We start from the raw sequence: 23999 nt of genomic DNA on the forward strand, positions 1-23999 counted from the left end.
TTATTGTTTCGTGGCTGTTTAGCTGAAAAACATACACTGCGACTCTCTCTCTCTATGGCTCTGGTTTCACACGCATACGCGTTTGTGCGCGAGACCTCTCTCACCACGGCTCCGGCGAATGTCATAATAAAAGTCTTCCGTGATTATTATTATTACTATTATTCTATTACATAAAAAGTAATGTTATATAGAATGTACTATCAAATTATATTATATTAAATAAAAGTGAGACCTCACTCGTCACAGATCCATTTCTCTGCCGAATGCCACAAAAAAGTCCTCCGTGATTAAAAGGCTCATGGATGTCAATAAATATATTAGTCAACAATTAATGATTATTTATATTTCTTAAATGTCAATATAATAAAATACGTGTAGTGTGTATGTATTTATAATATTATTGGCTATGAATAAACAACTGCCTTTACTATTTTATAATTTGAAAAATTCACAGCATGGCTAATGGCTAATCAAAATTGAAACATTGCAGCCACATTTTATTTGTTTAAAATTTTTAAACAAATAAAATGTGGCTGCAATGTTTCAATTTTGACATTTCATTCATACTGACTGTTAATTAAAAAGAAATTCCAATTACACCTTTATTGTTTATTATTTAACTGTTATATAATAAAACGTACGATAGATAGATAGAGACAGATAGATAGATAGATAGATAGATAGATAGATAGATAGATAGATAGATAGATAGATAGATCTGTGTTATACAATAAAACATACTATATTTATTACACTTAATGTTCACCCCATTTGGCATTTTAATGTTCTTGTTGCATGTATTTACTTTCTCTGTACGCACATTCAAATAAAATTTTTAATAAACACATGACAAAGAACAAATAATTTTTTTCTTATTAAAAGAAATACTGTACATCATGACTTTTTATTAACTTAAAACATTGTAACAAGTCAATAGCAGTTCAAAGGTTTTAAGCTTCTGCTTTTCTGTCTAGTACAAAAATACACACGTTTCCAGCTGACCTACACTACAGTAAACCGTGAACAGTGTGTCCAGCTCCACCTGTCATTTAATCTGTCTCAATTTCACAAGCTATAGTTACTGAAATTATTAAACTTCAGCCCCAACCTAAACATATAATCCACATGCATCACTGCTATAATCTGTAAAAAAAAAAGATTTGTTTGCAGCACTTGCGTCTAAGTAAAACAGATGAAGAAGATAAAGATGAGGAATGAGTTTAAAAACACTAACTAGCACTACAAATCACAAGCTTGTCCAATTTACACGCTGCAAAGTAAACGTTGGGCTTTTTTCTGCCCACAAACGCGTATGCGGGGGAAGCCACGCCCAGCAAGCTGTGGTGGTGGAGCTGTGGTGGTGCAGGCTCCCAGTCTCGCGCCGTACCCTCCTCGGTCAGTAAAGTACGCGTTTCCGTATTGAATTGATCCGGGGCGTGATTTGTCCCATATTTTTGAGGTTAGTAATTAAGGTGGGTGATTTGTTTCAGACAGAGACACTGCGGAACTGACCGAGAGGTTGAGGAGAGTACAGGGAAAGGAGAATACAGGGTGAGGGAGCAGTGTCAAGGTTCCCTGCGCAACAGGCGTCTCCAGAAGCTGATATGGTATAAAAATCACATCAATATCAAAGCTTATTTGAAAGCATATATTATGCTTGTAGCCCTATTTTACCACAGAGGGGGTGGTGTTTTTTATTCTGAGTTCGTGGGTGTGGTTCTCACCTGTTAAGCTCCAATTGTTAATAGTTAGCTTAACCTTACCCGTTCTAACTTCATCAACCGTACCAACCATATACCCATAGAGTGGACACACAGACACAGTTTTAGAAATGGATTGTATTATAAAATTATAAAACTCTATGGTAATCAAAATACAATATTACACAAAAATGTCAAATATAAAAAAATCATAAATCTTTCAGATTTGCAATAGTCTATGACAAACCAATAACTCCAAATAACCAATTTAAATAACCAAAGTGATATACACTCTCTTACAATGCAGTTTAGCTTAGAAAATCTTAGCTTGTAGAATATATCAGATACACTTTTACCTTGTAAAATAGATCGGATACACTTAACTAATAGAATAGATCAGATACACTTAACTTATCAGATAAAATTCCGTAAATAACAATTACAATGATAATTCAAAACCAGTAAACCAAATATCTTTAAAGAAGAAAAACAGTTTTAAACAGAAGGGCCGTTTCCCCTTAACCCCTAAACCTGGTGTAAACCCAGTGTAAGCTCACTTAAATGTTAACTTAAATATAAAACTCAAATCTGCTATTGAAAAATACAACTTGAGTATCTGGCTCTGTCTGTACAGTGCTAATGTGACCGGTCACTTTTTATATATACCCTTTTTTAAAGCCGGCCAAAAAAAAGAATAAAATAATAAAAGGTGCAGGCCTGTGCGTGTGTGGATCTCTTATCTTGTACTGAAGAAATACTTCAGTCAGTACTTTCGTGTGGTGTGCTTGCAAACTTGTGCGTCAGCGTCTCTTGGAAGACAGTGAAGCGTGTAATGGTGGCCCACCCGAGGAACTCCGAGCATTCCGGTAACTCGGAGCGCTATCGGGCAGCATTCACGGCCTTGGTGCTGGGGGAAACTTCACTGAAGACTCACCCCTATACTGCTGTGAGCTGAGTGGCTCTACTGCTTCTTAAACTTGACTGGTAGCAGATTACTCTCTTTTAAACAGTAAAAGAACTGAAAAATATCAGACTCAGAGAACTGTGGAGTATGCAAGACGCATAAAACTCCTCTGTTATGGCGGTTGGCAACCAACTTATATGGAGCATTACCGCCACCATCTGGACTGGAGTGTGAGTCAGTTATTTATAATAAAATAACTTAAGTGTACAAAATATATATAATATTAATAATAATAATAATACACACATACTAAATTCTGTTCATTAGACCTGTGTCCCTTAAAAAACTACGTAAGTAATTGAAACAGATATCACCTGAGCTTAATTGCAGTACCTTCTGTAGACTAAACTGGACATGCTTTTGCTCCAGCTGCACAGCTAGTCTTTGCCTTTCCTGGTTGTATTTAGGACACTGTATAAATACATGTTCTATGGTCTCCAGGCTGTCACCACACTCACAAGTTCCATCAACATGCTTTTTCAACAAATACAGCCTCATTCTGGAAAATACATCTTGTTAGGATCTACCTGTACACCTACCCCTGCCAACTTTGTTTTGGATATTATAGTATTATTGACGTCCAGTATGCCCAGTGTTCCAAATGTGTTGCCATTTGTTAGATATTTTTGATTTAATTATGCTTTTAATTTCAGCTTTGCTGTATGGTATGCCATCTCATTCCCTGCTACACCCACGTGAGCTGGTACCCATATAAATGACAGAACTATTCCAGACTTGACCAGATTATTTGATATATGCAATATTTCATAAACAATATCCTGCCTTGAGTCAGACTGTCCATTCTTCAGACCTATTAATGCTGAACTCGAATCTGATGCAATGGTTACTTTACTTGGTCTAAGAATCTCCAACCATTGTAATGCCTGCCATATTGCTACAAGCTCTGCTTTATACACTGCCAATTTATCAGTCACTCTTTTAGTATCGGCAATTTCCAGATTTCGGATAAAAATTCCACTCATACCCTTTCATCTGATCTAGATGCATCTATAGATATCAATAGATTATTAGTGTAATTTTATATATATTCTTATATACATCATTACATTGTCGTTGTCTACCATCTGCTCTCTGCTCTGATCCCGAGCTTCTCTCTGTGTGTGTGAGGCTGCTTGTCCCTCCCTTGAACCACAGGACTACTCTGATAGGAGGAAAGGGTTGATAGAGGGTCTCTTTACCAATTACATTCAGAGCTCTGGCAGTAAAGTTAGATACTGCGAGATACACTTGACTCTACCTTAACAAACAAGGATGCCAGCTACGCCCCGCTTGCTTAAAAGTCCCACTTGTTAGAACTAAAGAGTAACTGTTTATTTTACCTTGAGTGTATTGACAAATATCTTTCAATTATGATTACTTATCTTAGTATCTGTAATTACATAATCATTGTGTGAAACCTTGTATTCTATATGCATAACCAATACTCACATCGTATTTGATCATTTGTATTACTCACAGTGTATTTTACACGCATGTATATAAAAGATTAACCAATAATCACAATATATTCTTTATCAGGCATGTGACTAACACAGACTCTATTATATGACAAATTAACCCACATGATACATTTACTAACACATTAACATATAACATATGAGATGTAGCTCAGGCTTGAAGTATTTTGTTTTACTGCATGACCCTAACTAACGGTCATCAATTCGACTGGTACGGGGCTAAATTGCTACAAAAAAGGCTATTAGATCAAAGCAGCCTTTTGGTGAGTGAGTGCCTCCCTAAAAGACCTCTGCTTCAAAGCGGGGGGTGACGCACACACACAGATAGTGCCATGAGGTTCCATTCTGGAAGAATACAGTCAAGGCCAAACACTAGTGGTCCGGTCAGACACGTGAAATGGATTACTAACACGTGAAATTACGCATGCTAACATGAGATGATTTTAGTAACGCCTCATCAGCAGGTTTCACGTCATTTGGGGTATAAAACATGGAGTCAGATTAGAGGGGGGTCAGAACTTATGCTGGGACGGCTGTTAGACGGTCTTTCATGTGTGGGTTCTCCTGAATATTCAGCACTTTGTAATAAATACTTGGTTTGCTTTCAGCTTCACTCCACCTGTCTGACTCTCTCTATCAAACGAACACGCAGGGGAGTTGTACCCCGGACGAGAGGTGGGAGTAGCCCACCTTTCATTTTCTTTTCTACAACAGAACACATTTCAATAAATGTTTAAATTACAAAAGTTAGACTAGGGCTATGGATTTAACCCTGGGCTACATGCTTAAAATGCACAATTTAATTTCTTACATTAAAAATATTTCTGTTATGAACAACATATTTCTGAACGAAACTGTGTGGTTTGTGTAAAATTCCTCTCATTTAATCCTACTGAATTTTAATGAAACACCTCTGATATAGAGCATTTATCATTATTCTATAATTTATTCTTTAGTTATGTTCAGCTCTGATTTATTGAGGAAGAAGCTGGAGTTGGGATGCTGTAATTCAGATGGTAAAAATCCCCCTCCTGCTGGTTAAAACCTGCAAATCCAGCATTTGTTATGAAAAGGTGGGAGTGTATTTCCTGTGCAAAAGTTTTTGGCACCTGTGGTAATGTCAGTGAAGAAAAAGCTTCTTATCTGTGAAGTAAGTGTTTATTACCTCAGTAAAGCACTAGGATTACAATAAATACAAACAGCAATTTTACAAAAAGCAGAGATTTTACAGCCTTGTTTTCCTTAAAAAAGCATATCCTAATCTCTCCTTACCTGAATTTAATAATAGAGTTATATCTAGTTCTCATCATATTAATCAACACCTGGTTTGGTAAATTGGTAAATTTGGTAAATCAGGTGAGCTGCTGACGGAACTGTACATATACACATGCTGGCTGAGGGCATCCAGGAGAAATCTGAAACTACACTTTGTTCTTCAGCTTGGCTCACAAGATATAAATAACATTTAGGAGTTGGGATGTTGTAATTCTGATGGTAAAAATCCCCCATCCTCCCAGCCAAGTTTCGTTCTGAAAAAGAGGGAGTGTCTTTCCTCTCTGGAGAAACTAAAGTTAAGCGAAGCTGTTTAATAAACAGAATCCAGCTCCTTTCAGCAGGACAGAAGCTCAAACCTGCAGCTTTTCCACTCAGATAAACAGCACAGGTAAGATCTGAAGAAGCAGAAAAGCAGATCAGGAGCTTCAGAGAAACTAGTTTACTCACTTCACATCATTTCTGCTGTTTTCTGTAGATCAGATTCTACTTTTATTATTATTAATTCTTCAACATGTTTAGATTTGCATTTAGTTTAACAGCTGATCAGTCAGGAGAAACTTTAATAGATAATTTTAATGTAATTCAGTCTCAGATCACCTTCATGCTGCTTCTCTGTGTCTCCTCAGTCAGTCATGGCTTCCTCCAGCAGTCTCCTGTCTGAAGATCAGCTACGATGCTCTATCTGTCTGGATGTGTTCACTGATCCAGTCTCTACTCCATGTGGACACAACTTCTGCATGGTCTGTCTCAGAAAGTACTGGAACAGCAGCTCACACTGCCAGTGTCCAGTCTGTAAGAGAGAATTCCCCCGAAGACCTGAACTGTCTATAAACACCTTCATCTCTGGACTGGCTTCTGAGTTCAAGAAGTCAGTTCAGGAGAAGTCCAGCAGAGCTTCAGTGAAACGTTCCTCCAAATCTAAGAAGGTTCAGTGTGACTCCTGCAGTGAGGAGAAGCTGGAGGCTGTAAAGTCCTGTCTGGACTGTGGCGTTTCTTTCTGCGACTCTCATCTGATGCCTCATAAAACTGCAGCTAAACTCAAGAAACACAAGCTGATGGATCCTGTGGAGAACCTGGAGGACTACATCTGCCAGAAACATGAGAGACCCCTGGAGCTGTTCTGTAGAGACGACCAGACGTGTGTGTGTCAGTTCTGCACTGAGGGAGACCACCGGACTCACAGCACTGTTCCTATAGAGGAGGAGAGTGGAGAGAAGAAGGTGAGAGATGTTTAGACAGAGAATTATTAACAGTAATTTTACTATTCTCCTATTTTTCCTAAGAATAACTGATCATAATGTGTCTCTTTATCACAGACTCAGCTGGAGAAGACACAGGCAGAAGTTCAGCAGATGATCCAGGAGAGACTGAAGAAGATCCAGGAGATCAAACACTCTGTAGAACTCAATAAAGTGAGATTTTAAAGCGTTTAAACTCATTTTAAATATGAAAGCTGCTCTTTAAACAGTGTTATTGTTAGGGATGCACCGATACCACTTTTTTTTTTTCACCGATACTGATACCGGCTTTTCTGGTATCGGCCGATACCGAGTACCGATACCGATACCAACTCTGGGTCTGTACATATATGTGCAGTGTTTCTTTAAGAGACCCCCCCTCCTCCCCCAACCTCTCTTTGAGCATAACGCGCCACCTGATTGACCGACAGATTTCATTCACGTGCACGTTACAACGCAGCAATTAAAGGCGGAGTGTTTTAATGCGGCTTTAAAACAAATATATTCGTCTGGCTCAAGTTTCGTCAAGCACTGTTTGGACCTAAACGAGGATTACTGGCGACTAGATTGATGGATCTAACTTTTACTGATCTGTGCAGCGAGCAATCTGAGGTGAGCCCTGTGTGTGTGTGTGTGTGTGTGTGTTTTCAGGAACTCTTTCGGTTCCTGAATTAGAACCGTGCATCCTATAGGAAATACAGCTAAATATGCTAGATAACTGATATTTTAAGATTTAAATTGGTATATTGGGTGTCTATATTGTACCTATAATTATTCATAAATACAGACAGATATTAATTATAATATTTTTCTGGCCCGCCGGTGGGCCAGGGCGCGTTAGGAGGTTAAGACTTTTACTCTGGCAAGTATTAATTATTTAGATGGTTATTTAGGTAGCTGGCTCGTGCATCAGATCTGTATTGTGTAAACTGATACAGGAGTTGTAAAGTTACTCACCAGGAGATGGTGGACAGTAATTCTGCTCCATAACGTTAGCGCTCGGCTCGGTTAGCAGGTTAGTCAGGTTTGTTTGTTTACCGTTTGCTATTTTTGAAGGCAGAGGGTTTTAATGCGGCTTTAAAACAAATATATTCATCTGGCTCAAGTTTGGTCAAGCACTGTTTGGACCTAAACGAGGATTACTGGTGACTGGATTGATGGATCTTTTTTTCTTTTTCCAGATCAGTTTACTGATCTGTGCAGCGAGCAGTCTGAGGTGAGCAGTGCAGGTGTGTGTGTGTGTGTATTATTATTAATTACTTAGATGGTTATTTAGGTAGCTGGCTCGTGTATTAGATCTGTATTGTGTAAACTGATATAGGAGTTGTAAAGTTACTCACCAGGAGATGGTGGACGGCAGTAATCCTGCTCCATAATGTTAGCGTTTGGCTCGGTCAGTGTTCGGCTTGTTTAGTGTTCGGCTTGGTTAGCGTTCGGCTCATTTAGCGTTCGGCTCGGTTAGTGTTCGATTAGTGTTTGGCTGAGTTAGCGTTAGCATTCGGCTCGGTTAGTGTTCGATTAGTGTTTGGCTCAGTTAGCGTTCGGCTCGGTTAGCAAGTTAGTCAGGTTTGTTTGTTTACTGTTTGCTGAAAGGCACGCTGCTGCTGCAGTAGCAGCACTTTGCTATGCTGCTCCGTTTTGTCTGTAGGTTCTACCTGCGCTGTTTACCCTGCTATTTTTTACTCCCGCATTCCATACCCGGAAATGGTATTGGCCGATACCGATACTGTGTGTAAGTGCCAGTATCGGTGCCGATACCGATACAGTATCGGTGCAACCCTAGTTATTGTTCTGATTGCTGTCTCCTGTTAGAAAATCAGAGAGAAGGAGGAAGCAGACAGTATGGAGATCTTCTGGGCTCTGGTGCGCTGCATTGAGAGAAGCCAGGCTGAGCTGCTGGAGGTGATGGAGTTGAAACATAAAGCAGCAGAGAGGCAGGCTGAAGAGCTGATTAAAGAGCTGGAGCAGGAAATCACTGAGCTAAAGAGGAGAGACACTGAGCTGGAGCAGATCTCCCACACTGAGGACCACCTCCACCTCCTACAGGTCAGAGTCCCTCTGTTTCTCAATAGTAATGCAGTCCATCACAGGACAGCACTGCCCATGCTGAGGGGTTTCTCCTCTCTCCTGCTGTACTGTAGATTTACCCGTCCCTCTGCAGACCCCCACACACCAAGAACTGGACTGACGTCAGTGTTAACACTCCTCTGAGTGTGGAGAGTCTGAGGAGAGCTCTGTCTCAGCTTCAGGAACATCTCAGAGAGGAGATGGAGAAGATTCCTGAGATCAGTAAGTGTTCAGAAAGTATTTATTAGTTACGTATTTAGTGAGATTGTGAGGCGTTTTTTTTGTAGAAAATAAATTTAGGTTTATGTTTTTATAAATGTTTGGAGACACTGCACTTAAATTCTGGACGGTTTCTAATAAAGAGGTTCTTAGAGCTGGTCCAGGAAGTTCACCTGTCCTGCACATTTTAGTGTTTTCAGGACAGTCCTGTGTGATTAATGTTCCAGTGCTGGTCCATGACTCCTACTGATCAGATCATTGATAAACTGTAATGGAACTTCTTTAGTAAATAGTGAATGATCTTCTCTAATCTTCTTCCAAACAGAACTGAAGATAATTCAGCAGTATGCAGGTGGGTGGGGCTTTCACTGATCACATAATCTAGTCTGTATGTTTCTTTATTTCTTACAGTATTTTAATTTATATGATAGTAAACTGTGTGTTTCTCTCAGTGGACGTGACTCTGGATCCTGATACAGCTCATCCTAAACTCATCCTGTCTGATGATGGAAAACAAGTTAAAGATGGAGACAAACGACAGAAACTCCCTGATAATCCAGAGAGATTTAATCATTGTGTCTATGTTCTGGGAAAGGAGGGTTTCTCCTCAGGGAGATTTTACTATGAGGTTCAGGTCAGTGGAAAGACTAAGTGGGATTTAGGAGTGACCAGAGAGTCCAGCAACAGGAAGGGAGATATTACACTGAGTCCTGAGGATGGATACTGGACTGTGTATCTGAGAAATGAAACTGAATATAAAGCTCTGGATTCTCCTCGTGTCCCCCTTTCCCTGAAACAGGCTCCCCAGAAGGTGGGGGTGTTTGTGGATTATGAGGAGGGTCTGGTCTCCTTCTATGATGTTGAGGTCAGATCTCATATCTACTCTTTCACTGGTCAGTCTTTCACTGAGAAACTCTATCCAGTGTTCAGTCCCTGTCTCAATGATGGAGGTAAAAATTCAGCTCCACTGATCATCACTCCTGTTCAACTTGAATAATGAGGTTAATTTTCTGTCATTACAAAGAATTGTGTAGAATTAAAACCCATACAGCATGCGCTCATTGGATTTCCTGAAGCTCTTTTTATTTGCCTCCATGCTCAGTAAATATTTCTAAAATATAATTATTACTAATAATATGTTTAATGTGTAATAATCATGGCTGTCAATGTTAAATTTAATTATGCCACCTGAAGACAGAGCTCTTCAAAGAGCACTTACTCTCTTAACACCTCTAACTAACTACCTTCTACTACCAGATCAGGAGAATCTCTCACTATCTTTAATAAACTCCTGAAGACAGAGCTCTTCAAAGAGCACTTACTCTCCTAACACCTCTAACACACTAACTACTTCTAACCTCATTTCCTTCTTCTCCTCCTTCACTCCTCTATCCATTTATTTCCCTTCGACCTCCTTTAAGCCCTATCTAAAAATGGTTTATCTAAATTCCTATTACTTTTGTACTTGACTATTGTAAGTCGCTTTGGACAAAAGCGTCTGCCAAATGTAATGTAATGTAATGTAAAAGTTTAATCCCAACTTTCACCGTAATCTGCCTCACCCCTGCCCAACACACAGATGTTTTTCTGTCTGAATTATTTTAAAAACATCAACAAGGACAACACAATGCCAGAGGAGACATCCCCCAGTGTACGGTGTCCAGTTGTATGGTTCCGGAGTCTCGGTTCAGACTTCCAGCTCCAACCCAGATAGAGAGCTTTGGGAAAGGTGAAACACGAAGCACATGGAGCAGATAGGACACTCGGACTCACTCTAGTGGTATTACACTTACTTATTTATTAGTTCATACATAAGCTAATGCAGCAATAAAGCACATTTATGTTGTTACTTACAGAAATAAAATAAATAAAAGGGAGGTCCAGCTCTCTTTTACAGTCTTTACACTCTCAGTGTAGCGCCAGTGCACTTAGTGTAAAGGGCTCTTAAAGGGACAGTGTTCACATTACAAACACTTCCTGAGATATTTATACTCAGCAAATTAAGTTCTAATTCAGAAATCCTTACAACCAAGCTGAGATGTTTACAGTAAAGTAAAAAAAAAGTTCCTCTACATTTACATTAACATTTATGGTATTTAGCAGACGCCCTTATCCAGAGCAACTTACAAGTGTGCTTCGTTGTTTACTTAAAAAAAAATTAATAGCTAGTTTGTAGAGACTTGGATCAAGAGATACAACCAGCTTTGATAATGTTTAGAACCCTAGGAGATTTTTTTTAGTTTAGTTTAGGAAGTCTTTGAAACGATGATTCTTCAGTCACCGTTTGAGGACCGCAAGTGACTCTGCTGTTCTGACACCCAGTTAAAGTTCATTCCTCCACCTTGGTCCTTTAGAACAGAGAAGAGTCTGGATGTTTGTTTTGTTTTCTGTTCGTTTTAAAGGGATGGTGGGTCTAGCCGAGCCGTATTGGAAGCTCTAACAGCTCTTGGTACAGATCTGGCTTTGACCATCATTGACATCAGGTAGGAAGGAGCTGGTCTGTTTTTGGTTTTGTAGGCCAGAGTCTGGGTTTAGAATCTGATGCAGGCGGCAACAGGAAGCCAGTCGAGGGAATCCAATTTATTACGCATTCTTTATTCCAGCGCCTCACATTGGCTTTATTTCCCCTCAAACATACAAGTATATACTAGAACAGGGTGAAAGAAGGATAATAATAAAGTATACAGAAAAATAGATATATGGCCACAGTCTGTAATCATTATACAACCTCAAAGTGTCCTAATATGATCAGTGAAAAAAATGGATATACAGGGCTTTTCATAGGTGCACCCAAATGTTTTTGATTTTTTTTCCCCCAAATCTTTAAAGGTTGACTTTTTTTTAAGCACTGTCCACCTAGCCAATATAGACTTGTAAATAATTAACTAACAATCAGGTCAGCATAAAGTTCTTTTTTTTGAAGCACAATTCTAGAAAAAAGGTAATATATGGAAAATGTGTTGGTGTTTAAATGGGTAGGATCTGTTGTTTGATATAAGATGTAGATTATTACTGTAGTTCACTTGAGTTACTTAATACCTTCACAACACCGGAATGCAGCTGACGGCCCAATGCTAGCTAGGCTAACAGGCCGATGGTGTAAATTGAGTTGGCTAGCAGCTAAGGCCTAACTGGCCGTGCTAACTGTATTTCCGAGCCAAATTAATCCCTGTTTTCTAAATTAATTATGTTAAAAACACACCACGGTCAGATTCTGAGTGATGATGAAATAAAATTATATCACAGTGGAGTTCTGTATTATTGAGAAATTGGTCGCACTCTAGAGCCCTGATATAAAAATGTACAAGTAGAAACGAGAAGGTGATCATAATGTTATGTTTGATCTGTGTATAATAAAGTTCTGCTACCACTCATCTTTATTATTACTAATATTCTAGAAATAAATCAAATAAATAAATTTACATGTACACTGTTCATGTTGTCCACCTTTACTTTCAGCTTGTTAAATCACATAAGCTTAAGGTTTACATTAAATTATTAGAAATAATGTCATATTAGGAAGTGCTACAAAAATATCTACAATAAAAATAGACATAATCCTCGACTCGCTGATACACCATAAGGCACAAAATAGGGTTAAACCCAGTCATCCTGAGGAGCTCTGAGGAGGAATCTCACTGGAATCTCTTCCATATTTCCAAATCTTCAGCTGTGTAGCTCTGGTTAAATCTGTCTCTGAAGAGACTGGGAGATCATAGTGGTGAGATCTGGTGTAGAACAGAAGGTCTAGTTAAAGGTTCTATGTAACGTGTACCTGACAGCTAAGCCCCGCCCACATTAATCCTGTTATTGCACCTACCTAACATGCAGTAACTGCCAAAATTGATTTATTTGATATATTGATTAGAGCTGCATACTGTAACACTGCTTTAATTCAGTTGTGTTTAATTATCTACATATATTTACTAAATGATGAATGAGTATTGATTTATTTGATATATTGATTGATTGCTTTAATTCAGTTGGTGAAGTTCAGGCTCCACCTGCTGGTTAAAACATGGAGGTGCATCAACCCATCCTCATGAGGTGGTGGGCGTGGCCTCTTGACGTCACTGAGGTGAAACGAAAGTTAAGCGAAGCTGCTTGATAAACAGAATTGAGCTCCTTCAATCAGCAGGACATAATCTCTCATTTGAAGCTCTTTCAGTCAGGTAAACTCCACAGGTAAACTCTGAAGGAGCAGAAACACCTGGACGAGGGAGAAGAAGTAAAGCTGGTAATGCCTCTTAATCTTCTTCCTGTTTCTGCTGGAGATCCTTCCTGTTCAGCTCATTTCTAACATTCCAGCTCAAGCTGTTCACTTTAGTTCAGTCCCAGAGTTCAGCTTTAACAGCTGGAATGTGGAGATGATCAGCAGCTGGATGGGTTTGATGGTGAAAAGTGTGAAACTGTTTACATTCACCAAGAATTACTAATTTACTGTTCTTCTTAATCTAATATTATTATTCCATGATCAAAATGTAATTACTATCTCCTCCCACAGCTTTTTAAGTAGAAACAGAATTTTGCAGGATTGTCTGACCTATACCTGATTAGTCTGCTTGTTATTTTTGGGGCAATACATCCTACACTTTCGTGAGTGTTCGTAAACTTTTGGACAATTTACGTAGGGGGTAGAGGGGGAGAGGCAGCAGATAACACCTTAACAACCACTTAGTAAACCATTGCAACAGTACATCACCCACTTAGCAACAACCTGGGATTTCATAGCAACCATGTATCTGTATGTTTTTAGACACTACTCCATCACCCAAAGTTTAGTCAAATGTCTTTTACTTTTTTGGACATTTAACCAAAACTTATCAGCATAGCAACAACTCTTCACATTTTTCAGACAGAAACAGCTCTTTTAACGTTATTAAAGCGTTTTTTCAAAACAACATAAATGTTCTGAAATGATCTCTGTGCTCTCAGCTCACCTTCATGCTGCTTCTCTGTGTCTCCTCAGTCAGTCATGGCTTCCTCCAGCAGTCTCCTGTCTGAAGATCAGCTCCAGTGCTCTATCTGTCTGGATGTGTTCACTGATCCAGTCTCTACTCCATGTGGACACAACTTCTGCATGGTCTGTCTCAGAGAGTGCTGGAACAGCAGCTCACACTGCCAGTGTCCAGTCTGTAAGAGAGAATTCCCCCAAAGACCTGAACTGTCTATTAACACCTTCATCTCTGGACTGGCTGCTCAGTTCAAGAAGTCAGTTCAGGTGAAGTCCAGCAGAGCTCCAGGGAAACGTTCCTCAAAACGTAAATGGGTTGAGTGTGTCTACTGCAGTGAGGAGAAGCTGGAGGCTGTAAAGTCCTGTCTGGACTGTGGCGTTTCTTTCTGCGACTCTCATCTGATGCCTCATAAAACTACACCCAAATATAAGAAACACAAGCTGATGGATCCTGTGGAGAACCTGGAGGACTACATCTGCCAGAAACATGAGAGACCCCTGGAGCTGTTCTGTAGAGACGACCAGACGTGTGTGTGTCAGTTCTGCACTGAGGGAGACCACCGGACTCACAGCACTGTTCCTATAGAGGAGGAGAGTGGAGAGAAGAAGGTGAGAGATGTTTAGACAGAGAATTATTAACACTAATTTTACTATTCTCCTATTTTTCCTAAGAATAACTGATCATAATGCGTCTCTTTATCACAGACTCAGCTGGAGAAGACACAGGCAGAAGTTCAGCAGATGATCCAGGAGAGACTGAAGAAGATCGAGGAGATCAAACACTCTGTAGAACTCAATAAAGTGAGATTTTAAAGCATTTAAACTCATTTTAAATATGAAAGCTGCTCTTTAAACAGTGTTATTGTTCTTATTGTTGTCTCCTGTTAGAAAATCAGAGAGAAGGAGGAAGCAGACAGTGTGGAGATCTTCAGGGCTCTGGTGCGCTGCATTGAGAGAAGCCAGGCTGAGCTGCTGGAGGTGATGGAGGAGAAGCAGAAAGCAGCAGAGAGGCAGGCTGAAGAGCTGATTAAAGAGCTGGAGCAGGAAATCACTGAGCTAAAGAGGAGAGACACTGAGCTGGAGCAGATCTCCCACACTGAGGACCACCTCCACCTCCTACAGGTCAGAGTCCCTCTGTTTCTCAATAGTAATGCAGTCCATCACAGGACAGCACTGCCCATGCTGAGGGGTTTCTCCTCTCTCCTGCTGTACTGTAGATTTACCCGTCCCTCTGCAGACCCCCACACACCAAGAACTGGACTGACGTCAGTGTTAACACTCCTCTGAGTGTGGAGAGTCTGAGGAGAGCTCTGTCTCAGCTTCAGGAACATCTCACACAGGAGATGGAGAAGATTGGTAAGTGTTTTCTAATTAAGTAAGCTATAGTAATAGTTTTATGAATTATTGAGTTGTTAATATAAGAAATAAATGTTTGGACAAAGTGAATTAAAATTTTGTACGATTCGCTAATATAGAGGTAATATAGAGGTGTTAATATTCCAGTGCTGGTTTATGGTTCATTCTGATCAGATCATTGATAAACTGTAATGGAAGTTCTGAAGTAAATAGTGAATGATCTTCTCTGATCTTCTTCCAAACAGAACTGAGGAGAATTCAGCAGTATGCAGGTGGGTGGAGCTTTCACTGATCACATGATTCAGTCTGTATGATTCTCTATTTCTTACAGTATGTTGATTAAAATGGGTTTAAACTGTGTTTCTCTCTCAGTGGACGTGACTCTGGATCCTGATACAGCTCATCCTAATCTCATCCTGTCTGATGATGAAAAACAGGTTACACATGGAGACAAACAACAGAAACTCCCTGATAATCCAGAGAGGTTTGATACTCATATCTATGTTCTGGGAAAGGAGGGTTTCTCCTCAGGGAGATTTTACTATGAGGTTCAGGTCAGTGGGAAGACTAAGTGGGATTTAGGAGTGACCAGAGAGTCCAGCAAAAGGAAGGGAGAGATTACACTGAGTCCTGAGGATGGATACTGGACTGTACGTTTGAATGAAACTAAATATAAAGCTCTGGATTCTCCTCGCGTCCTCCTCTGGTTAAATCAGGCTCCCCAGAAGGTGGGGGTGTTTGTGGATTATGAGGAGGGTCTGGTCTCCTTCTATGATGTTGAGGTCAGATCTCATATCTACTCTTTCACTGGTCAGTCTTTCACTGAGAAACTCTTTCCATTCTTTAACCCATGTTTCAATGATGGAGGGAAGAACTCAGCTCCACTGATCATCACTCCTGTTCAACATGATTAATGAGATTTATAGTTTGTATTACTTTGGGGAGCAGTGTTTATTTACTCTTGACAAATTCCAATTTGTTGTGTCAGAAATTGTAAACTACTTGTAGATTTTGAGAAACATTCAATCGGTTTCTGTTTAACAGAATAATATCTAAAAGACAACTTCATCACTCCAGCCTCAATTATATCTATTCAGTCCAAGATCCACAGAACAGGAGATGAGAGAGGGAATAAAGACAAAGAGAGAGAACAACTATCTAAATCTAACCTCCAGCAGCTCAGCAAACTGTTATTCCTGAAGTTCTCTATGAGACGCTGCTGATCTTTGAATGGACTTGTGTCTTGTTTCTTCCCCCACGCCACCATTAAAACCGGCAGCAGTTCATTGGGCGCAGCGCATCTCGAGCTTGGCTCTCCAGAGCTCCCTGACCCCGAAGTCGACGCTCCGTTTCCATTTAGTTCGTTTAGTGACGAGGAAACAGGGTTTCATCCAGTTTTACAATTTGTAGTTTACAATGTCTGCCTTTAACAATCAGAATTTCAGAACAAAATGTCAGGAAAAAAAAAATATTTTTCCATTTTGCAAAAATGATTAGGCTTTGTAAACATTGATGTATATGTTTGTATATAATTTTTATGTACTCTCTATTTTCTCAAACTTTTATATTTACTGTGATTAACCCACCACAGCCATTTTTTTATTGTTTTTTGATCATCATGTTCTATTGGAATGCAGAGATTATTAAATGTAAATGTCAATAAAAAGATGTTAGCAAAAATAAGTTGATTTGATTATATTTATTATATACTGTTTTTTTAGGTAAAGGTGCAAAAATGAAAAAAAAAAAAAAAAAAACATTTGAATTTGTCCAGAAATTCATCTGAAATGGGATGAAATGCAATCTGTTCTTCTATATACTAAATACCTAATTGAAAATATGTATGTAAGTTTTTTTAATGGCTGTAAAAAATTTAAGTTTGAATTTTAAAATTTATCCTCAAGTAGTCAGAAAATTGCACTGATAATTATTACACTGACCATTTTAATACAGTTTTTATTAATATATGATATTTATGTAATGCATGTATAATGATTATTTTATTTTATTTATTGAGAAGCTGTTGGATCCAGTAAAAAATTCAGCTTAACTCTTAATGGTTTCTATATGGACTTTACACTGTAAAATAATATCTCTTATAAATTGCAGAAAAATACTGGCAGCAGGGTTACCAGCTGTTTACCTTTTTTTACAGCTTCAGTTTATAACTGCTTATTTAACACATTACAATACTGTGATTTTTTTTAATAAAAAAAAATACTGAGTTTACAGCTGTTGTAAATATTGATTTGTAGTTTCTTATGTATTTAACAGAGTTAGGGCCAGTTAATATCTCTGATTTTAATGAGTCAAAAATTAACAAATGCCACATTTTTTTAAGGCATAATTCTATATTAGTGTGTGAGAGAATACTGTGATATTTAATCAACATAATGCGGCTCTCAGCAGCAGAGAAAGAGTTAATTTGCTCTTACAGCCTTCAACACTGAGGGCACTCCCTCAACCATTATAAAAGACAGGGTTTTTGCACCATTTTAAAAGTCAATTTATGTTTTTTAACATTTCAATAAATTTAATTTAAGACCCAAAAATATAGTCATAATTTCTTAATTATTATTTCTTAATTTCATATTTTCAGGAAATCAAAACCTAATGTTTGTTATCTTTTTTTCTTTTAGATTTCTTCCCTTGTGATGCACAACAGAGCCAACATAGCATATGTTATTTGGGTTATGTTAAACAACACACTAAATTGCATGTAGAAAGCAAAAGCTCCCCACTAACCTCAGTTTTCTCCCCATAATATTAACTAGCTCTCCATTAACTTCAGTTCTCTGCCCCATAATATTAACTAGCTCTCCATTAACATAAATTCTCTCCCCAAAAATATTAGCTAGCTCTCCTTTAACTTCAGTTCTCTCCCCAAAAAATATTAGCTAGCTCTCCTTTAACTTCAGTTCTCTCCCCAAAAATATTAGCTAGCTCTCCTTTAACTTCGGTTCTCTCCCCTAAGATATTAGCTAGCTCTCCTTTTACTTCGGTTCTCTCCCCTAAGATATTAGCTAGTTCTCCTTTAACTTCAGTTCTCTCCCAAAAAATATTAGCTAGCTCTCCATTAACTTCAGTTCTCTCCCCAAAAATATTAGCTAGCTCTCCTTTAACTTCAGTTCTCTCCCCAAAAATATTATCTAGCTCTCCTTTAACTTCAGTTCTCTCCCCAAAAATATTAGCTAGCTCTCCTTTAACTTCAGTTCTCTCTCCAAAAATATTAGCTAGCTCTCCTTTTACTTCGGTTCTCTCCCCTAAGATATTAGCTAGCTCTCCTTTAACTAGCTAGCTCTCCATTAACTTCAGTTCTCTCCCCAAAAGTAATAGCTAGCTCTCCGCTAACGTCAGTTCTCTCTCCAAAAATATTAGCTAGCTCTCCTTAAACTTCAGTTCTCTCTCCAAAAATATTAGCTAGCTCTCCTTAAACTTCAGTTCTCTCCCCAAAAATATTAGCTAGCTCTCCTTTAACTTCAGTTCTCTCCTCAAAAATATTAGCTAGCTCTCCATTAACTTCAGTTCTCTCCCCAAAAATATTAGCTAGCTCTCTGTTAACTTCAGTTCTCTCCCAAAAATGATTAGCTAGCTCTCCGTTAACTTCAGTTCTCTCCCCAAAAATATTAGCTAGCTCTCCATTAACTTCAGTTCTCTCCCCTAAGATATTAGCTAGCTCTCCTTTAACTTCAGTTCTCTCCCCTAAGATATTAGCTAGCTCTCCTTTAACTTCAGTTCTCTCCTCAAAAATATTAGCTAGCTCTCCATTAACTTCAGTTCTCTCCCTAAAAATATTAGCTAGCTCTCCACTAACTTCAGTTCTCTCCCCCATAACATTATCTAACATTACTGTTGTGTTACTAAACAAGGATTAACTTTAGTAAACCAGCCAGTTCTCACATTACAAAATAGCAGAAATTTAATTATGTAGTTTTGATTATTTATATCGGGATATGTAATCCGTTAATCGGTACAAAATTTCCCCACACATTAAAACTGTAATTTATTTTAGTGATGTAGCTGATAGACCATGAAAGACTAATCCTGAACGGGTTTTAAAGACAGGAACTACTGTTCTGTACTATAAAAAGCTTTACTATTGCCCAACATCTTCAAAATCATTGTTAATAATTACTGTATATACTATATTTAATACAAAAAGGACAGTATCTTACTGTTGTTCATTAAACAGGGATTTGTACAGTGTGGTTTGTGTACAGTTTCTCTAATTTGATCTTATTGAATTTTTATGAAATACCCCTGATATAGAGCATTTATCTATTTATTATTCTATAATTTATTCTTTAGTTATGTTCAGCTCTGATTTATTGAGGAAGAAGCTGGAGTTGGGATGCTGTAATTCAGATGGTAAAAATCCGCCTCCTGCTGGTTAAAACCTGCAAATCCAGCAAAGCTTCGTTCTGAAAAAGAGGGAGTGTCTTTCCTGACTTTCCGCTCTGGAGAAACGAAAGTTAAGCGAAGCTGTTTAATAAACAGAATCCAGCTCCTTTCAGCAGGACAGAAGCTCAAACCTGCAGCTTTTCCAGATAAACAGCACAGGTAAGATCTGAAGAAGCAGAAAACCAGATCAGGAGCTTCAGAGAAACTAGTTTACTCACTTCACATCATTTCTGCTGTTTTCTGTAGATCAGACTCTACTTTTATTATTATTAATTCTTCAACAAGTTTAGATTTACATTTAGTTTAACAGCTGATCAGTCAGGAGAAACTTTAATAGATAATTTTAATGTAATTCAGTCTCAGATCACCTTCATGCTGCTTCTCTGTGTCTCCTCAGTCAGTCATGGCTTCCTCCAGCAGTCTCCTGTCTGAAGATCAGCTCCAGTGCTCTATCTGTCTGGATGTGTTCACTGATCCAGTCTCTACTCCATGTGGACACAACTTCTGCATGGTCTGTCTCAGAAAGTACTGGAACAGCAGCTCACACTGCCAGTGTCCAGTCTGTAAAGAAGAATTCTCCAAAAGGCCAGAGCTCCGTGTGAACACCTTCATCTCTGGACTGGCTGCTCAGTTCCAGAAGTCAGTTCAGGTGAAACCAGTACAATCTCAGGTCTTCTGTGATTGCTGTGATGAGAAACGTGCAGCTCTGAAGTCCTGTCTGATCTGTATGGCCTCTTACTGTAAAACTCACCTGGACTCACATCAGAAAGTCGCTTCATTAAAGAAACACAAGCTGATGGATCCTGTGGAGAACCTGGAGGACTACATCTGCCAGAAACATGAGAGACCCCTGGAGCTGTTCTGTAGAGATGACCAGACGTGTGTGTGTCAGTTCTGCACTGAGGGAGACCACCGGACTCACAGCACTGTTCCTATAGAGGAGGAGAGTGGAGAGAGAAGGGTGAGAAATTTGAATATGATAAATATGATCTTAATTTTTATTTTAATATTTATGTGTAGTACAAATTCCTTCATATATGATTGTTTGTCACAGAATCAGCTGGAGAAGACACAGGCAGAAGTTCAGCAGATGATCCAGGAGCGACTGGAGAAGATTAAGGAGATCAAACACTCTGTAGAACTAACTTGGGTAAGTGTGAAAGTTTGAAACAGTGGTTTTTAATCTTGCCCTCAAGAACATAAGATGATGTAAGATGACATTGAAAATAGTTCCCCCAGGACCACTGCTCTAGACCATGCTGTTCTTTGTAAACAGTGGTGTCACATTGACTATTGTAAGATTGTTAGGCTTGGTGATTTTTTCTCCTTAATTTAATGACATCTATTCTGGATTAGCTCAAGGGCAGGGGCGTTCACATTTGTTTTTTGATGTGGCTGCAGGTTTTTATACCAGCAAATTAAAATCATACATAATGACTGAGCTCAACTGGTTGAACAAGTAGGGACAGGTGTGCTTCAGTTGCTGCCCATTGTAAAACGCTGTATAGCTCACCCAAAAGTACAGCACGACAGTCAATGTAATGTATTGAATTATTATACAATATCTCACGACAGTGAATACACTCCTCACATTTCTGTAAATATTTAATTATATATTTTCATGTGAAACACTGAAGATATGACACTTTGATACAGTGTAAAGTAGTTGGTGTTCAGCTACTGTGCCCTTAAAATAAGTGAAACTGGCCAAATTGTCAATGTATTTGTGGTCACCATTATTTTCCAGCACTGCCTTAACTCTCTTGGTTATAGAGTTTACTAGTTCTTTAAAGCTTCACAGGTTGCCACTGGAATCCTCCTCCAGTCCTCCATGACAACGTCACAGAGTTGGGAGCCGTTAGAGGCACTGTGCTCCTCCACCTTCAGTTTGAGGATGCCCCACAGTTGCTCAATAGGGTTAAGGTCTGGAGACACATTTGGCCAGTCCATCAACTTTACTTTTCACCTTTATCTTCCTCAGCAAGCAGTTCTCACCTTGGCGGTGCGTTTAGGGTCGTTAACGTGTTGGGAAACCTGCCATGTCGCCCAGTTTCCGAAGAAAGAGATCATACTCTTCCTTAAAATGTCACAATACATATTGGAATTCAGCTTCCCAGTTCTGAAAACACTCATACAGCCCTAGACCATGGTGCTACCACCACCATGCTTTACTGTAGACATGGGACATTTGCTTTGGTACTCTATACCAAGACACAGCCACACATGCTGGACACCATCTGAAACAAATTTATCTTGGTCTCGTCAGACCACAGGACAAGGTTCCAGTAATCCATGCTCTTGGACTGCTTGTCTTTCGCAAGCTGTTTGCAGGCTTTCTTGTGTTTTGGCTTCAGAAGAGGCTACCTTTTAGGACAGTTCTTCAACCTCTGCAGCAATGCTGGCAGTACTCATGCGTCTAGTTTTTAAAGCTAACCTCTGTATATTGCGCTGAACATGTGGATTTAACTTCTTTGGTTGACCGTGGTGAGGCTTGTTTTAAGAGGAACCCATCCTGGAAAAAACTGCTGTATGACCTTGGTTATCATGCTGTATCTTGGTTTTAGGGTGTTATCAGTCTTCTTATAGTCTAGGCCATTTTTGTGGAGAGCAACATTTCTGTTTTTTTTCAATGGTCTCATGATAAGTTAAATTTTCAGTGGCCACTTTAAGTGAATTGAACCCAAAACAACAAATTTAACAGGCCTGATCTGGTAAGACTAATGAGTCACATGACACCAGGGAGGGAAAATAGCTAACTGGGCATACTTTGAACGTGTTTACTTAGGGCTGTACATACTTTTGTTGTCAGTGGTTGAGACATCAATGGCTGTGTGTTGAGTTAATTTTTTTAAATCATTACTGCTGTTGTTTATCATTAGAAAATCAGAGAGAAGGAGGAGGCAGACAGTGTGGAGATCTTCAGGGCTCTGGTGCGCTGCATAGAGAGAAGCCAGGCTGAGCTGCTGGAGGTGATGGAGGAGAAGCAGAAAGCAGCAGAGAGGCAGGCTGAAGAGCTGATTAAAGAGCTGGAGCAGGAAATCACTGAGCTAAAGAGGAGAGACACTGAGCTGGAGCAGATCTCCCACACTGAGGACCACCTCCACCTCCTACAGGTCAGAGTCCCTCTGTTTCTCAATAGTAATGCAGTCCATCACAGGACAGCACTGCCCATGCTGAGGGGTTTCTCCTCTCTCCTGCTGTACTGTAGATTTACCCGTCCCTCTGCAGACCCCCACACACCAAGAACTGGACTGACGTCAGTGTTAACACTCCTCTGAGTGTGGAGAGTCTGAGGAGAGCTCTGTCTCAGCTTCAGAAACGTCTCACACGGGAGATGCAGAAGATTGATACGAGTGGTAGGTATTGGCTATCAAGAAAGGGCTTGTTGTGCCGATGGTCTGTTTAACATGAAGGCTTTTTTCTTTATGAATTCACTCAAGTTTCGAAGTATTTAATTTGCAGCAAGGTCATTACTATTGAACTGCAGCCTTTTAGTACATGGGGATGTCGATCCACTCAGAGTGCGTACATATTTGATACCCTGTGTTAGTTTCAGGGTAAAATTAAAACTTGTGTAGAAGTTTTGTTTGTTTATATTAAGGAAATGTGTTGTAAATCATTCAGTGTTAGTTCAAATAAATCACTAAAAAGCCCAGCATTACATTTATGTTTAAATATTCAGTTTAAATAACATTTTTCTCTCTTCTGCAAACAGAATTTAAGAGAATTCAGCAATATGCAGGTAAGTGTATTCACACTGTTCACATAACTGAACATATTTCTTCACTTTTACACTTTTTACACCATATTTAAAATTGGTTTAAATTGAACTGTGTTTCTCTCTCAGTGGACGTGACTCTGGATCCTGATACAGCAAATCCTTTTCTCATCCTGTCTGATGATGGAAAACAAGTTAAGGATGAGGATGCGGAACAGAAACTTCCTGATAATCCAGAGAGGTTTGATTATTGTACAGGTGTTCTGGGAAAGGAGGGTTTCTCCTCAGGGAGATTTTACTATGAGGTTCAGGTCAGAGGGAAGACCGAGTGGGAATTAGGAGTGACCAGAGAGTCCAGCAACAGGAAGAGAGAGATTACACTGAGTCCTGAGAATGGATACTGGACTGTTTGTCTAAGGAATGAAACTGAATATAAAGCTCTGGATTCTCCTCGTGTCCTCCTCTCATTGAAACAGGCTCCCCAGAAGGTGGGGGTGTTTGTGGATTATGAGGAGGGTCTGGTCTCCTTCTATGATGTTGAGGTCAGATCTCATATCTACTCTTTCACTGGTCAGTCTTTCACTGAGAAACTCTATCCATTCTTCAGTCCTGAGCTCAATGAAGGAGGT

At 39.2% G+C, this 23999-nt stretch overlaps 3 protein-coding genes across 6 annotated transcripts; all 3 read left to right on the forward strand.

The window, feature by feature from the left end:
• Nucleotides 1-1589: 1589 nt before the first annotated feature.
• Nucleotides 1590-10181, forward strand: LOC125803770 (E3 ubiquitin-protein ligase TRIM39-like). Of its 3 annotated transcripts, none has more exons than XM_049481957.1 (7): nt 1590-1607; nt 6044-6637; nt 6734-6829; nt 8468-8701; nt 8797-8944; nt 9267-9293; nt 9394-10055. In XM_049481957.1, the coding sequence occupies exons 1-7, from the start codon at nt 1605-1607 to the stop codon at nt 9936-9938; spliced, it is 1647 nt and encodes a 548-aa protein (XP_049337914.1). In that variant the 5' UTR covers nt 1590-1604; the 3' UTR covers nt 9939-10055. The 3 variants fall into 3 exon arrangements, with proteins under 3 accessions (XP_049337914.1, XP_049337915.1, XP_049337916.1); XM_049481958.1 differs by lacking the exon at nt 1590-1607 and adding an exon at nt 5680-5805 and having other exon boundaries at nt 9394-10181; XM_049481959.1 differs by lacking the exon at nt 1590-1607 and adding an exon at nt 5680-5805 and having other exon boundaries at nt 6048-6637; nt 9394-10181.
• A 2847-nt stretch (nt 10182-13028) lies between these two features.
• On the forward strand, nt 13029-23152 carry LOC103025950 (E3 ubiquitin/ISG15 ligase TRIM25-like). 2 transcript variants are annotated; one of them, XM_049481973.1, is made up of 4 exons: nt 13029-13178; nt 20050-20613; nt 20707-20802; nt 22532-23152. In XM_049481973.1, exons 2-4 carry the CDS (start codon nt 20056-20058, stop codon nt 22928-22930), a joined length of 1053 nt encoding a protein of 350 aa, XP_049337930.1. In that variant the 5' UTR covers nt 13029-13178; nt 20050-20055; the 3' UTR covers nt 22931-23152. The 2 variants fall into 2 exon arrangements, with proteins under 2 accessions (XP_049337930.1, XP_049337932.1); XM_049481975.1 differs by having other exon boundaries at nt 13029-13113.
• LOC125803944 (zinc finger protein RFP-like) lies at nt 14298-16165 on the forward strand. Its single transcript, XM_049482751.1, has 5 exons — nt 14298-14504; nt 14601-14696; nt 15113-15251; nt 15497-15523; nt 15624-16165. The coding sequence occupies exons 1-5, from the start codon at nt 14298-14300 to the stop codon at nt 16163-16165; spliced, it is 1011 nt and encodes a 336-aa protein (XP_049338708.1).
• Nucleotides 23153-23999: the final 847 nt, after the last annotated feature.

This window comes from Astyanax mexicanus, chromosome 8 (genome assembly GCF_023375975.1).
Source record: "Astyanax mexicanus isolate ESR-SI-001 chromosome 8, AstMex3_surface, whole genome shotgun sequence".
Lineage (NCBI taxonomy): Eukaryota > Metazoa > Chordata > Actinopteri > Characiformes > Acestrorhamphidae > Astyanax > Astyanax mexicanus.